This window comes from Orussus abietinus, unplaced genomic scaffold (genome assembly GCF_000612105.2).
Source record: "Orussus abietinus isolate OABI.00-Male unplaced genomic scaffold, Oabi_2.0 scaffold2, whole genome shotgun sequence".
Classification (NCBI taxonomy): domain Eukaryota; kingdom Metazoa; phylum Arthropoda; class Insecta; order Hymenoptera; family Orussidae; genus Orussus; species Orussus abietinus.
Window position 1 is genome coordinate 2,219,417 of NW_019396012.1, and position 15,967 is coordinate 2,235,383.

A 15,967-nucleotide genomic window follows, 5' to 3' on the forward strand; every position below is an offset into this window, starting at 1 on the left:
GTTTATCGCCTCGTATAGTTCCTTGCAATTCCACCCGGGGCCTTATTAATACGTTACACGCCCGCGCACCTCCTACGTGTCGGAGATCCCCGCGTGGGAAGACTGACACAAAGAGTCGCGGCGTCCGGCGGTACTTATCGATCGGCGATACCGGTCGATCGATCGACCTTTGGCCGAGGCTGCGGGAATTATTCGCGTCACACGACTCGGCGGCGCAACCTAGTCGGAACTCGATTACGCGGAGAGCGAGGGCCGAATGCCAATTTCCTGACGGGGGCGCATATCGGTAATACTCGCCGGGAAATAAGTCCGAGCCGCGCGCCGAATATCAATGTCCTCTCAGGACCCATTATTTGCCCTCCTCGGCGCGTTTACTCGACCCTTTCCCTCGTTTTCCCTCGTTGTCAAGATCCTTCCTTCTTCAGGGTCGAGGACTTACCGCCCCGGTCGAGTTGAGGTCGGTCACGGTGACCTGCTTCGCTCGTTCCACGGCGGCGGCAACCTGCTGCTGGTGCTCCTGCGGCAGGTACGGCAGGACCTGCACTATGATCGTGTTCAGCCTCTTCGTGATCTCCGCCTGCAAGCAGAACCCAAGGACACGTCGAGTTAACGGAACGTCGTTAAGAATTTAATTTCATGAAAATTAAAATCTTAATAATAATTAAATAAAAAAAAAAAAAAGAATTTAAAAGTACACCCTGAACCGTACATTTGCGTTCTACCTAGCATGTACTCTAGCACCGTATTCCCGATTCCAGTATCCAGCGAAAGCGTGTCGGCGAAAGGCACGCGTAAAGGGTCAACTCGCCTCGATAAGCCCCTCGAGGGTCGCGGGTAAACGCACTTATAATTCAACCCAGTATCGGAATCTTATATCGTCGCGATTGCCAGCGGTTTAAATTGAGACGAAAAAAAGAAAGAGAAAAGGCACGGTACGAGGTTTTCAGCTACTCGGCCGATAAGGGGGAAAGGCGTGCCGATAATCGCGGGGCCCCTGAAACGCGTGGGCCGTGCGTGGGTCCGGCACGCGATTGCGCATACGGGAATGCACTCGAGTTTGCACAAGTACGCGAGTGCACATTTCGAATGCGCGCACGAAAAGCCTGGGAAATCTCGTTCGAAAATCGGGACCGAGTACTTGCTGAAGAAGCACTCGTGCACTCTTTCGGCGTACATAGGGCTCGGCTTCGAGTGCGTCGAGTCGGGCGCCCTTCAAGAGAGCGGAGAGAGTGAGAGAGAGAGAGAGGAGATAGGCGTCTCAGGCGAGGTTATCACCGCGGGGAGGCTCGAAAGGGTGGGGGACCTTATTTAACCCGGGAAAACGAGGCCTTAATGAAACGATCTCGACCTACGGGAGATGTCCTTAAGAGGAGCGAGGAACGAGTCGCCCCCCCTCGCGTCTCAATTTTCCCCGACCCTCGTCGAGGCGATTTGTCAATTACGGAGACGCGCCGGCGAAAGGCCTCCCGGAATTTCACTTTTTCCTCTCCCTTCACCCCCTACCCTCCCGGCGACTTTTAATTTCGCGTCGCGACTCGAGGATCAAACGGGACCCCTCCTCGGACGCGAGAAGCTTGGCTTCATTTTTCTTTCCCTCTCTCGAGTTAATCGAAGAAAAAAAAGAAACTATCAGAGGGAGATGGAACGTAAGATCGAGTGCGGACAATTAGCGACGAGCGAAATTGGCCTTGCTCTTGGCCATGCAATTATCGCGAGACCGCGAAAGTGCATCCACTCGTCCGAGGGGTCGTACAATCAGGAAATCGGGTGGAAATCGTTGGAAATCACCGAAACACTCTCAGTCGTCATTTGTTACCGACTGACCCCGTTCTTTGCCACGTGCAATCAAAGGCGATCGCTCATTAACGAAGGAAATCGTTTTCACTGATTTCCGGGTGAATAGCGCCACGCGCTCTTCCCTATTAAAAGAATATCCGAGTTTGCAACTTTGTGGCGCCCCGAGCACTCAAAGAACCACTCGACTCGTAAATACGCCCCTCCTTAAAAAACCTCGTCCACGTGTTGCCTATCTCGCCGCTATCCCCGTTGCGAAATGTACTCGCAAGTCGCGATATCGTCTAATGCACGAGTGCGTTCCTATGCGCTCTCTTAATGCAGTCGTCCCCTCGCTCTTCCGTCTGCAACGACCGAAGTCCGTTTCTCGGACGAGTCGGGGATTTCGAGCGAGAACATCCGTTCCCTCGGCCCCTCGTTGCGCGACTCCTATCGGCCGCTAATTGCTAATTGCACCATATCCGCGACTCCTGTCGTACCAAGAAATAAGCGAGCGAGACCCCGTTATCATTTTTACCAGCGTTAATCTGCCATTGCATTGGCATTAAAGCGACGTCCACGGCGGCCTTAAAAAGTTGCAACTTATCCTCCCCCCCTCCGCAGAAAGTCGAGACCCAGATCTCGCGCAATCTCTCGTTATCTCCCGACTGCAACTCGCGAGTCGAAAGTCCCCTCGCCGAGCCGTGGCGAAACGATAACACCCGCGACGACGATTTCCATTCGATCCCCTGCTTTCCCCTTAATCGCGCCTCCCGTCGACTTATCAACGCCTCGAGACCGCACACGTCGTCCGCCGCGAATTTCCGCCGACGGAACGGGAATTAAACGCGCCGTTGGGCGTCGCGATTCGCCGACCCCGCCGTCACGACGAGTCCTCGTCAAAGAGCTGGCGTTATTTCCGGCGTTATTTTCGCGGGGCGCGAGCGAGTAAGAGAGAAAGAGAGCGAGGAGAGTCGGTCGGTTTATTTTCGCCCAGCTGGGGTGCGCTCGAGTCGCCCGGTCGGAAATAAACGGCGCAACGGAATAAACGGAGAATGAGAGAGTGTCGGAGAGAGAGATAGAGAGAAGGGGGAAGGAAACCGAGCGCTCCAGAAATCCGGCGCGACTCGTTACGAAAACCGAGAAAACGAGTCGAGGCGGCCTAAACGCGACGGGACGGCCGCAGTGCCTCGCGGAGTCCTCGAGAGCCGGAGATAAACGCGACGACGTGTTCTGGGCGGGTCTCGAGGAGGGAGAAAAAGAAGGAAGGGACGACGAGAGCGATCGTCGAACGCGGAGCGGAAAAACGTCCGCGAGCGGGTAACGAGGTCCGAAACGAGTCGGGGGAGATATACCGGTCGTCGGCGTTAATGCGCCGCGATATGAAGCGCGTTGGCGCAATGGATCGGCGAATTCCTGCAGCACCCCGGCGCGGCTCGTTCGCGGCTAATCGGCGGCGATCTCGCCGCCCGGCCGGAAATTCTCGCGGTCTCGCCCCGTAAATCCCGGCCAAACGGGCGGCCGCTCGGATTTCGATCACGCGTTCGCCCGTCGAGGCGTAGAAACGGCCGATTAAACGGGAGCGACGTCATGCCCGCCGATTTTTCCCAAGGAGCCGCCTAGAGAGGAGAGCGCACCCCGGCGCGGATTCCGCCTTTAAATTTAATTTAACGGCCGGCCGTTAACGCGGGCTAATTACGAGCTCAGCTGCCGGCAGCCGAAAAGGAGGGGGAGGGACCTCAACGACGTTTAACGGTCTCGAGATATTTTAATTGAAGCACCCACGCCGCGCCATAATTAATCGCCCAGCCTCGCCGCCTCGACGTGTCTCTCCGCCTCTCTCTCCCACGAGACCGGGTGAGGGAGAGAGAGAGAGGGAGATAAAGACAGAAAGAAAGAGACAGAGAGGGACTAAACGCGCGAGAAACGAGCGTCGCCTGGGCGGCACTAATTCCCGCTCGCGCGAGTACTTCGACGCCCGTGAATTAGCCCCGAGGGCTCGCCCCCTCGGCGGCCCTCCCTCTCGCCGTGTAACCGACTATAATTGCGAAAATATCACTCACGCCTGATTAACCGTGCTAACGGCGAGCTCGTATATGCCGGCGCGGTCGATAGGCGAGAGCCCGGCTATCTCGCCCGCTCGCTCGGTGCCGGATGTACTCGATTAAGCGGGTGTTACTTATCGGCACGCCGGTCGAACGTAAAACGGCATCGTCGATCATTAACGCCAAGATTGGCGGCGAGGCCCGCTCGGGCCGGTCTGATTTTTCTCGCGCGACGCTCCATATATATACACCCGCATCCCTACCCCCACTCCTCGGGCGCAGGCCAATCAGATGCGAGGGATCGCGAGGTCCGGGCAATGCGAGCCAATGGGTCGAAAGAGTGGGCGCATGCGCGGCGAGTGCGATCGGGATCGCGAGGCCCCGAGTCGCCGGCAGACGCGCGCCGCACCGTCAGTCGGGGGTGGCCCGGGGCGGAGGCGCGAGGCCTCTCGCCGACGCGGCGGTAAATCACGGCGCCCGGTAAGGTCTAAATTAACATCGAACGGCGAAAAGGTCCCGACGGCTAATCCCCCACGATATTGCCCCGCACCCCCCTAGTAAGCAGTCCGCCCGTGAGCGAAACTGCGAGATATCGAGAGAAAGAGCGATAGATGTACATATATACGTCGCTTGCGGGAGAAAGGGGCCGAGGAGGGGTGGGGGCGACTGCTCCGGATCGGTGCAGCTGTGAGTTAATTTACAGGTGTAAACGCGCATTGTTATTAATCGAGGGAGGCGGTCGGCGTAGGCGGGCCGCGAGGGAGTGGGAGCGAGCGGAGGCGGAGGCGGGAGGTGGAAGCAGTTGCGCCCCGCTCGTAAATGTAATTACCGCGTTATCGTTGCGGAGAGTTGGCAGCATACCGCAGAGGGAACCCACTTAGCCGTGCCGAGAATAAACCATTTTACATCACCGCGAATCGCCCTTCCGTCCCCTCCCCCCCCTCCTCCTCCTACCCCCTTGCCCCATCCTGGCCGCGCCGCGGGGCTTCTCGAGTTACTTTCCGCCGCGCCGAAATAAACCCCCCAGCGGAAACGTCGCGGAACCGACGAGCGCGATCTCTCAGTCCTCCGCTTTTTTTCTCTTTCCCTCTCTCTCTCCTCCTCTTTCCCTGCAAAACATAATATGCGACTCGTACGCGCCTCTCTAGACGCGGATTTCCGATGCGTCCGTTGGGCGAAACGATCTCTCGGCGACCTACTCTCCGACGTCGGAGTGAACGAACTTGTAACGGTAAATCGAATCGACGGGGTGCGTCCCTCACCTGTTTGTGCATCTCCACGTTGAGCCCGTACGACATCTCGTAGTACTGAAACAGAGGAGAACACACATAGAGATTAGATCCCATTTCCCGTAGAATCGTGTACACCGCGTAAACACGACGATGTCGGAGCAGGAGGGACAAGGAAGAGAGGAGAGTGGGAGGGGGGGACCGCTTTCGCGGAATTGCAAAATTCCGGCGCAATCTTACGGCGGGAGCAAATTGAGCAGATCCAATTACTCGCCGCGTTCGTCGCGGGTATCGAGGAAACGAACGGAGGGGGAAAAAAAAATAGAAAAAAAAAAGATGATAAAAATGAAGGTAACGAGAACCGCGGTGGTACAATTCGCCTCGACAGATCTCTCGTCTGTTCCCGTTCCTTCGGGCCGGCCTCTGTCGGCTGATTAATCGCGCTTAAACTAGTCGGCTTCGCCAATTAAATCCACACGCGGAGCTGCGCAAAGAAGGCAGCCGCCGCTGTTCAAACAGGGCGCTCTACGCGCCGCGGACGTGTCCCGGGATGAGAAGGAGAGACAGAGGCCGGCCCGCACGGGAGCGAGGGAGACAGACGAGGGGCGATAATAAATTAGTATACGGGCCGCGCGTGCGCGCGCAAAGGGCCGCCGAGAGGGGATAGGGGGCGCGCGCCGAGGGTATATAAGGCGCGCGACCCGCACGATGGCAGACAGATGGCCCGAGGGATGGGAGGAGCGCGCGAGGGGATCGCGAGCCCACATCAGCGCATCCCCTCGACGATCGACCGGATGAGCACCGCTGGGGACTCCGGGAGACGGGGCGAGGCCTAAGCACGAAGTCAATCAGCGAGGAAGCAATTAATGCTAAGAAGCCGATGCTCGGATTAGTGGGCGAGCAAGGATGATTATCGCGAGCGAGCGTGGGAGGCACCGGATGGACGGACACGAGGAGGGCCGGGGGGGAGCGTGGGTACACACGTACCCACGGTACATGGGTACATACGTTGCTAATCATGGTTATGCGGTACGCGGTACAAGGACTGCGGGGGGTAGACAGGCGACAGGGGAGAGGATCGCAGACGAGGAGAGAGACGCCTACGGGGCGCTGCAATACGGATGAATGTGGACAGATAGAGAGAGATAGAGAGAGAGAATAGTGTTGGGTCTCACCATCACGTAGTGCCGTTGAATCTCGACTTTCTCGGTGGCCAGCTTCTCGCACTCGAGCTTCAGACTGTGGGCGATGAAACAGAGAGGAAAACAAATTACGTTACAACCTTTCGAGTAGCGGCGAGCCGTCGTTCGGCAGGTAAGGAGGAGCAAGTACGAGAGAGCATACCTAGAGTACCTCCGACGAGTGGACTGCTCCCAGTCAACGACCGAGAGGTCGGAATAAAACATAAGGTCGCGTCTCTCGATCGAACTCGAGCGCCACTCGTCCCTGCGCTATCGAGGGGTGCCGCGTGTTTCCCGGCCACGTGGCCCGATAGTGCTCCACTCGCGGCAGCGACGGACGACCGTAATACCCCTCGCGGAAACCGCGAGCCGCGTGCATTATACAGTCATTCTCGGAAACGTAAATGCGGCTCCGCCCGATTACAAGTCTGCGCGGTCGACGGCCCTCCGGGGTCACACGGGCGGCTTAAAAATTAACCACGGCAAAGGAAACCGAGCGGAAAAGACGCGGAATTAACGGAAAGAGTCTTGGGGCTAATATACCGGAAACACCATGTGCAAAGACGGACACGAACGTCTTCCCAGCATATACCGGCAGTCTATCTATAGGAAAGGCACGCGGAAAAAGAAAATGTCATTGAACCAAAGAATTGTTTCTTTAAATCGTCCCAAAGAAATATTTGGATACGACCTTTCCTCGGAATTGTGCCATTCATTAGTGTCAAATAATTATCCTTGGAATTTTCGAAGCATTTCCACGTTCGATGAAACATTCCTTCGGTTCAATGAATCTCGGACGCGATATTTCAATCGAGGAAAGAGTTCCCCGAGCTCATCGTGCCGTTCCTTATACCGGCACAATGTGGAGAGACAGAGAGGCTTTTACATCGTCCCTCTCTCTTCCTCCTTCGTTGTCCATATTACGCGGTGCGGATGCCCGTATACGAGAACACGGCTGGGCCGAGGCTTATAGGGCGCCTCCACGTGTGCGCCGAGGCGCGTGCATAATAATGCACCGGGCCGCCGTGCATTATACGGCGTACGCGGCGTCTCGACCTAACCTCTCTTCGCCCGCCCCTCGGCTCGACCCGACTTTGAATTCCGTCCCGTGGCCCCGCGCCTAGCTATTATTGCCGGTCCCGGCACACACCGGGTCCGTCGGCCCACGCTATCGTAAATCAGTTATGGGCCGCCCTTCGGCGAGAGCGCACGCACACGCGCCTCCACCTGTGCGCCGCACGCGTGTGGGCAGCGCCCATAAATCGTGGCCGCCCTTTCCGTCGCGACGCCCGAACGCTCTCGTTTCCTCCCCGAGTCGAAATTCCAGCCCTTGGACCGCGTAAACTAAGTGAGCTCTCCTTTCGAACGTACACGTCGTCCTTAGGGCGAATCGAGTCCTACTCTACGTCTATCGGTAGGACACCTAGGAACATCTTTCACTTCTGGGTCGAAAGTGGAAAGTTATGCCTTTTTATGGTATTTAAAAAATCTCGACACGAGATGCGCAACCACGAGGTGAGGTCATCGGAGCTCTTCCGGGCGCAGCTCGACCGCCCCCTCGGCCCGCCGCGGCGCGACTGACCCGAACTTCCTTGCGACATCCCAATTAACCCGATACTCGTTCGCGGGGCCGAGCGCCGCGCGCGCTGATTGGCTGCGCGCCCGCACCCGGTGCGCCAATTAGGATGCGCATCGGGTCCATCCGGTTTCGCCTAAGGGGCGCGTTCAGACGCGCGAGGGACGCGCTCCCGGCAACACGGCCGCACCGTCGTCGAGGTGCTCTACGTAACAGGTGCCGAATTACCGGAAAAGCCACGTGCACCCCGCAACAGCTGAGCCTCCAAATGACACCGGATATATGCCCCGGTAACGCGGAACGTCGAACTCCGAGATAACTACGTCGAGAGACTCACTTGTGGTACTGCGTCTGCAGGAAATTAAACTCCTCCTTGATCCTGTCGCAGGACTCGCTGACGGTGATCTTGAACGGCTGCCCCGGTTGCTGGGAGGAACCCTGGAATCAGATCGAAAAATCATCTCGTAGAAATTTAAGGCAGATTGAACACGAGTTATCCCGCGAGAGCGTTCTCACCGAGAGACGTTAATTATCCCCGGCAAAGTATGTAAACAGCAAAATTTCCATTCCGAGCCTCTCTCGAGGCGTCTCGAGATACCGAAATTGTATGCACGGTGCGCTGCCTCTCGAGACCCGAGCAAACATCTTCAGGCTCTCTCTTCTCGATTTCTCGAGGGCCGCACGGACGGGGAATCGGACGCGGGGACACGTGAAAGGAATACCCGGAGAGTCTGCGACCACGTCAAGACGCTTACATTTTTTTTTCTTTTTTTTTTCCTACGAGTTTTGCTCCAAAATGGTCAACGCAAAAAAAAGAAGAAACGGAGGGTCGCCGAAGATACATAAAAGCGAGGAGAAGATGCGCCGGGGCAGGTTAATTGTACTCCAGAGCGAATAGTCGAGTTCGGCTCCGAAGTGGCCGGTGTCAAAAAATGGACCGCGAATGTCAGGGTATATGAAAGCGCCGGAAAGGATGCGGAGCGACCAAGTTGACGAGTCAATAAGCGAGGGAAGTGCAGCGCATTAACGAGCGGGTCAGTCGGCGAGTCGACTATCGCGGCGGTGAGTGGTCAAGGAGCGAGTGAGTTATCGGGCGCGTTAACGAATGGGCGAGCAAGTGAGTGACTCGAGTGAGTATCGGGGGGAAGGAAAGAGAGAAACGCCGAGGGAGAGAGAGAGAGAGGCGGATGCCGAGTAGCCGTGTCGAGTGCCCTCGACCGCGCGTGGACCCGTGGTACACGGCTGCACGTGCACCCACGCGCGGGTCCTACGTGTCGATTCCCACGTGTGCGAGGGAGCGAGAGGGGGCAAGAGAGAGGGAGAGAGAGAGGAATCTCGCGTCGACGCGACTCCGAACCTACTGGCGCGCTTTGGAGCGCCGCGAGAGAGAGAGGGAAAACGCCGCTCGGAGGCGGCGCGGAGAGAGACCGAACGAGAGCAAGTGTTAATTACATGTTTGCGGTGTCCGCGAGGATTACAAGCTACAACCGAAACTATGAGCTCGCCGGCTACACAGAGGCGTCGTAAATGCACGTACACGAGTGCACGCAAATGCACCCAGGAATCGGCCCTCCCCCGACGCGATTCCACTTTGACTTCCTCGCGCCGACATTGCCCAGAAATATCTGAAGATAACGAGAGTTACGAAAATACGTCAGAATTATCCGAAAGGAGTAAATCAATTTTTTTTTCTTCCTCCTCCTCTTCTTCTTCGATCGAAAGTCCCCAGAGCCTCGAGGGCTCTCCTCCTATCCCAAAATACACGTTTCTTCAGCGACGGGCTCTCGGGGGCGAGAACGAGATTCTCATTCCCGGCATGAAGTACGTACGAGGGTCGGAGGGGAAGATAGGAGCGCCAATGCCGGTGCCCACTCGAGGAAGAAAGGATCGCGCGAGTAGCTCCTGACCCCGATCGCAAGGAGGTCGGCGTAATCGAGCGAGAATCGAGATCCTCGATTCGACTCCGGCTTAATTGATCGCCCCCCCCCCCTCCTTCCTCCCCTGCGCACTACATTTTCGCCCCTTTTTCCTCCCGCTCGATTTTGCCTAATGAACCTCCGCTATACGCGCGTAAAACGAATTCCGTAATTGTATCAGGCGAGGCGCGAGGCTAAATCCAATCCAGGTACCGCGGTGGAATAATTATGCAGGGTGTACATAGGTATTAAGGTATTTAAAAAAAAAATAATTATCGATCATAGCAAGTTAGAAATGGCGTTACTAGGAGCCGGGGGCTGTTTGGAGGATTGTCGAATAAATCACGTTGAAATCGTCGAAACAAGCGACAACCATACGTCGCGTTCTCCATCGCGTTCCCCAACACAAAGAATGGCAATCATTTCTCCGCAGAAAATAATTAAAAAAAAAAAAATCGTCTCGCCGGAGCGCGAGTACCCTCGCTCGCATTCTTCGGTGTTCGCTCGGGGGGGTAAAGTTGCGAGTTGGATCTCGGTGTAGACATCCGCCTCGGTCCAGGAGGGAGCGGATCTAGGTGTAGACGCACGCGGGGGTGGAGGAGGGAAGTCGCGGTTACGCGGTCGCCGCGGTTGCGGCTTAGGCAAATTGAGATAGTTCGCAAACCGCCGCGCCCCGACGCGGCTGACCTAACCGTGACGTCGCGGCGCCGAGGGCAGAGCGCGCTTATTCAAATATGCAATCTCGCTGGGATAGAGGGTGAGAGGAGAAGAACGGGAGGGGGTGGATGCGCTCTCCGCGGTAAGGAAAATTATTAAAGGAAACGCGGGAGAGCTCTCCTAGCTACCGCGGGGAAAGAAAGTCCCGGGAAATTTTCCCTATCTCCCCGTGGAGCGGCGCCTGGGTAATCCCGTTTTCCCTCGCGTTGATAAAAATTCCCGGGGACCGGGATAACCGCGAGACCTCGAGGCGACGCCCCCCGCGATGATAAGGAACGTCACTTGCGCGGGTGAGAAATACCCGCAGGCGGGGAAAATATTCGGTGGTATCGGTCGAATCCGCTCTCGTTCCCTCCGAGCGATACATCCATCGCTCGCGGAAAATCAACCGTCTCTCTCTGTTTTTTTTTTCTCTCCGCGCACAAGAGGTAACCGCGCGCGACGAAAACGCAGAAACGCGACGCTCCACCCGGCGAGGTATTTTCACGGTCTGGCGTCGACAAGAGTATCGATAACCGCGAGAAAATGACACCGAACTCGGATGATACGTGTCACCCGCGCATCTCACCGCGAGGAGGGGAAGAGTGTCAACTCGGGCGTGCGAAAACGCAGGAACGCAGAAACGGGAAATTCGGTCCGATTCCTGAGGACAGGGGGGGCGTCGCCGGCGCCGCCACCGCCGGGCGGCGGGCAAACAGCGTCCTGCCGTATTTGTGTGCTCAGTCCCCGGCAAATATTAGCCACCATATCGCTTATGGTGCTCGTCGAGCGAGGGGTGATGGTAGCATGGGCCCTCGCGGAGAGTTGCGGCCCCGTAGACGTAGGCGAAGGTGGCGGCGCCGCGCGTGTGCGTGCGGGGACATACGAGGTACACGGTCGCAGTCGGTCGGGAGCGAGCGCGCGCGAGACCGAGACGGACGCGCGGGTGATCCGCGGCGGAGCGGTGTTTGTCCGTCCGTCCGTAGGGCTGTTTGTCCTTGCTCTCCTTGTTTGAAGAACGTCGGGATCCCAGTCTGTGCAAACTCCTCATTATTGCGAACAGGGTACACAGTATATATATATATATAGAGAGAGAGAGAGAAGCATGCACGTGTGTATGCACATACACACAGTTCTGCGTACACGTATATCGTCAGTTCCACGCGTGTCCCGCGAGTAAAGGCGCGCTCAGGACCGCCTTACTCGAGTCCCACTACTTCCACCGTCGTCGGGAACAAAAAGAGACCCCCCTGCACCCCTTAAAAAAAAAAATCTAGAAACGGGTATTTTTAATCCCCAAAATGGCGCGACCAGTTAGGAAGGGCCTCGTTTGCGAGCCTAAGTGCGAAGGCCGCTCGCCACGTGCGAAAACATCTCGAGGAAGAAAGGGGAGAGCCCAGAGAGAGAGAGGGGAGAACGAATAGATGAGTGGAAGAGAGAGCAAGGGGCCCAACGAGGCCGGAAATGACTGACATCGCGGGGGGGCACCCACCGTGGACCTCCGAGGTCGAGGCTCGGATGGGAAACGCTCTCCCGGGGGCGTGGGGGGAGCAGAAGGTCCCAGGGAGGGAAAGAAAGAAAAATAGCAGGAAAGGAGAGACGACTACTCGACGTTTCACGGGCCGACTCCCGCCGCGAGGAGGACTAATGTTTCCGCTCCGGGAACCGCAGCGACCCTCTCGAAGGGTGGAGGCACGGAAGGGAGGGTGGGCGAACGAGCACCGCACGCACGCGAAAAAGCGGAAACCGCGAAACCCAAGGGCTGGTCCTCGACGCTCCTCCGACAAAAGGTATATATATCTAGGATTACCCTCGATTCGCGGAACCGATATAAATTCGTCGTTATCAAAATTACGCCGGGTGTATTATCACTTCCGCCGAACCGTTCGTCGTCCCCCTAATCCGCAGTGAATGGGTTTAACGCGGAGTTTCTCCGTTACCCCCTCTCCCCGTTGCGTCCATCCTAATTAGCGGAAACACGGAGGGGGGCCGTTTCGAACCCAGCAATTAAGCGCATCGATTAACGCCCGACCCCCTCTCTCCCCCTTCAGGGAGAGGACCCTAGGGCCCCCGGAGGATGGGAGAGGGCCCGAGGGGAAGGGTTTTTATCGGAAGGGCGAATCTCTCCCCCCCTCTGTGCGTGTCACCTATAAGCCCTTCCGGACCGCCGAAGGGGGATCGGGAAAGAGGGGCGAGGGTTTCCAAGTGTATACGGCAATTAAGGCTTATTAGGTTCGTTCGGGTCTTTCGGAGTCACCGAGGGAGACGAGGACGGGGGGACCGGGGAGAGGGTCCCCTGTTAATCTCTCTTCGCGTCGACGAAATGTCCGAGCCATTAGGGTCGGCGCTCCCCCCTTCCGTCCCGGACACTCTGCCCGGTCCCCGATATTCCCGGGGGAAGGAGGAAGAGAGAGAGGGAGAGAAACCGAGAGAGAGACCGAACGGCGGGACACAACAGCTGCGTCGTCACCGTCGGGCCTTCGCAGAATGCCGGAACAAAGGGCTGGGCTCGCAGTTAGGGCTCATGCCCCGGGACCCGCGCCCGCCATTGTCGGAGCCGACTCCTCCCTGCCCCCCTCCTTCGGGACTACAGATTCGACACCGGATCCGAAAAACCCTAAGAGAAGAAGTCCGACCTTGCGGGCTTTCGAGAGCCCCCTCGAAAGCCACTTGTCGCGCTCCTTCCCAAGGAAGACAAATCGCTCCAGGGTCCAGGGATTTCGGTTACAAGTTGATCATCCTTGCCCTCGATTTGAACGGTAGGATAGAAATTGGTCTGACGAGGTCTCGAGGTATACCCTCCGGTGCACCTTGGATGCACTCCTCGCGCATTCTGGATGCACCTTGTGTGCGCGCACCTGCGAGAACGCCGACGGTGCCCGCGGGCTGAAAGCCTCGGCCTCGAGTGCGCGAGGTAAGGAGGCATCCTGGAACGCATGCAGAGAGAGAGAGAGACAGATCGCTCTCTGTCCCTGTTTTTTTTCTCTCCCTTTTAGGCTCGCGCAGGCTGCGTCCACGGTATCGGCGGGAAAACTCCGAGAGCGAGGATTACGTCCGACGGATTCCTCGTCTCTTTCTACTACCCGCGACCTCGCGGGAAAGTTCGCGACAGGTGCCGTTTCCTTTTCTTCCGTCGGTTGAGTCCTCTCAAGGGGGGACGTTCCCAGAGGGTGAGTCGCAGGAGGAGCCGGGAAAAACTCGGATGCTCCATCCGGCTCTCCCCAGACGTCGGCCTGGGCCCGTAATGTCGGGGCAGGGGGGCTCCACATGCGGTGGGAAAACAATTTCCTTCCTAGCCGACTCGCCGGCAAATCGGCGCCGCCCCGCGCGCTCCCTCGGCATTATGCGGTCGGGAATTTATGGTTAATATTTGCGGCGAGTCGGGCCCCCGTAAACACGCCGATTTATCAAGAATTCCAATCTCCGGGACCCAGGGATCCTTTCGGGCCCGCGATACGAAACGCGCCGTCCTTGCCGATCCCTCGGATCCTGGCTACGGTCTCTCTCTATCTCCGTTTCCTTGAAAATGGTCTCGGTCTCGATCACGGTTTTGATTTTCGCGAAAGCAAAAAGCGATTTTCGTGGGCTCAGTTACCTACACAGCATCGGTCTCAATTTCCATAAGAAACGGTCTCAGTCCCCAGGTGACCCTCGGCAAATCCGCGGGATATTCGCGAGACCACGGTGCAAAATGCTTCATCGCGTCCCGTTAATTGTCCCCGACCCGATCCCGTCCCTCCTGGTGGCCGGGGCATCACCGGGGGGAAAGGCAGAAAACATCCGAGGGGAGGAGGCGAGACGGAGCTATAGGAAATGCGGCGCGAGCGAGCGAGACCGAGAGAGCCCGAGCGAAGAGGCGAAAGAGCGAGGGAGAGCGGTCAGAGAGATGGGACGATCGCGCCGTCGGGATTACGGCTGGAAATTGAAATCGAGACGAGAGAGAAGGAGGACCACGAGCGAGGAAGAGCGAAAGAGAGGGAGAGAGACGGACCGAGGGAGAAGAGAAACCGAATTGGAAGGCTAGAGAGCGCCGCCGCGTTCCCGCAGGTACCGCGGCCTTGCATCGGTAATTACACCCGGGATGAATTACACCGTGGAACGCGTTACGTGTAATCGGCGAGCAATATAAATCTCCATTGTGGAAATAGCCGGCCGTCCGTGCTTTTCGATCCGCGCCCGGTCGCAGCACCTCCGCGTCTGCCGCCCAAGCGCGGGCCACGTGACCCCGACCACGTGACTCGGGGACCACGTGGGCAGACCTCAAACGTCAACTGTCAAACGCGCCACGTAATCCCCGTCGCCGAGCAAGTTTCCTCGCGAGTATCGACACTCGCGGTCGGCGTCAATGAAAAGGCAATCCAGAAAGAAGGTGGGAAAAAAAAAAAAAAACATCGGGAGCGGGAAAGGCGCGGATAGACTCCGGAATTCCGCGCGAGGAATCGGCCGCGACGAATCGCTTCATTAAAAGGTGAGAATTAAAAGCGTTCCGCGAACGGCCGGCGCGTCGTGGAATTAGCTCGAGGCGGTCCACCGCGAGCCGGCCGTTCCAGCGGAAAACTACCGCATTTTCCCGCACTCGCGCGAGGGGACTGTTAATCCCGGCCAAGAATATGTACCGTAACGCGGGCAAAGTGCCGCGGCGCACGCAAACTGGTAACGCGCCGCGCTCGTTACGCGTATACGCGCCCCGTATATGACCGCGGAAAAGCCGACAATTTCGCACTCGTTACCGCGCGTGAATCTCGCCGCGGGAAAAACGCCCGGGGGAAACTTCAGGAATACTGCCGCGCGTTTCCTCTCCTCGCCGGGTTGTTCGATTCACTCGAGTCGTCCGAATCGCTTAACTCGGTTAAATCGCTTAAATCGCTTAAATCGCTTAAATCGCTTAAATCGCTTAAATCGCTTAAACCGTTTAGATCATTTAAGCTGCTTAAATCGCCGATTTCTATCCTCGTCCCGCGACTTTCCTCCGTCGTTTCCACCGCGCCGTCCCCTGGGATTACGCGTTTCGTCCGAGAATTCCGCAAACCTCCTCGGGAAACTCGACGCTCCCCCTGCGACTTCGCGTGACCGCCCCGACGAGCCTTCCCGTCGAGGCAAAGGATGGCGGCAAGCTCACCACACAATTCCTGCCGCAGGGCACGCGATCGGTATCGCTTCCATTAAACCGACCGATGACACGCCTGTCCGCGCCGGACACCTTCGGCCGCGGACAGGCCGCGCAAAAACCCGCAATATATTAATAGCGCGCGCGAGCCGCTCTCGAGGGGCCCTTGCAGCGATATTCGACGGACCACCGGGAAGCCGTCGACCATATCATTTATTTATTCCTTTACGCTTTCCCACTTCACATTAATCTTCCCCTCGTCAGCAAAAATCATGCCACTTATCGGGTCGGCTCGACGGGAAATTTCGAGTTTAACCGTCCAGGATAAAAATCCATAACTCCATGCCGTGCAACCCGATATCCCTGTTACTTGGGTCGACCCTCTTTTAATCTGGATTATCGGTCCTTGCCCATGGCCTCCATGGTTCGTCAACGATCCCGAAC

At 57.3% G+C, this 15,967-nt stretch overlaps 1 protein-coding gene across 3 annotated transcripts in view; it reads right to left on the bottom strand.

The window, feature by feature from the left end:
• LOC105700617 (protein groucho) overlaps nucleotides 1-15,967 on the bottom strand; it is a 34,119-nt gene that overhangs the window by 6,807 nt on the left and 11,345 nt on the right. For all 3 annotated transcript variants that reach the window (XM_012426638.2, XM_012426637.2, XM_012426636.2), the window contains exons 4-7: nucleotides 8,142-8,242; nucleotides 6,223-6,286; nucleotides 5,081-5,125; nucleotides 440-577 (exon numbers count right to left, since the gene is read on the bottom strand). In XM_012426638.2, the coding sequence (XP_012282061.1) occupies nucleotides 440-577; nucleotides 5,081-5,125; nucleotides 6,223-6,286; nucleotides 8,142-8,242 (348 nt within the window). The remainder of the gene's footprint in view (nucleotides 1-439; nucleotides 578-5,080; nucleotides 5,126-6,222; nucleotides 6,287-8,141; nucleotides 8,243-15,967) is intronic.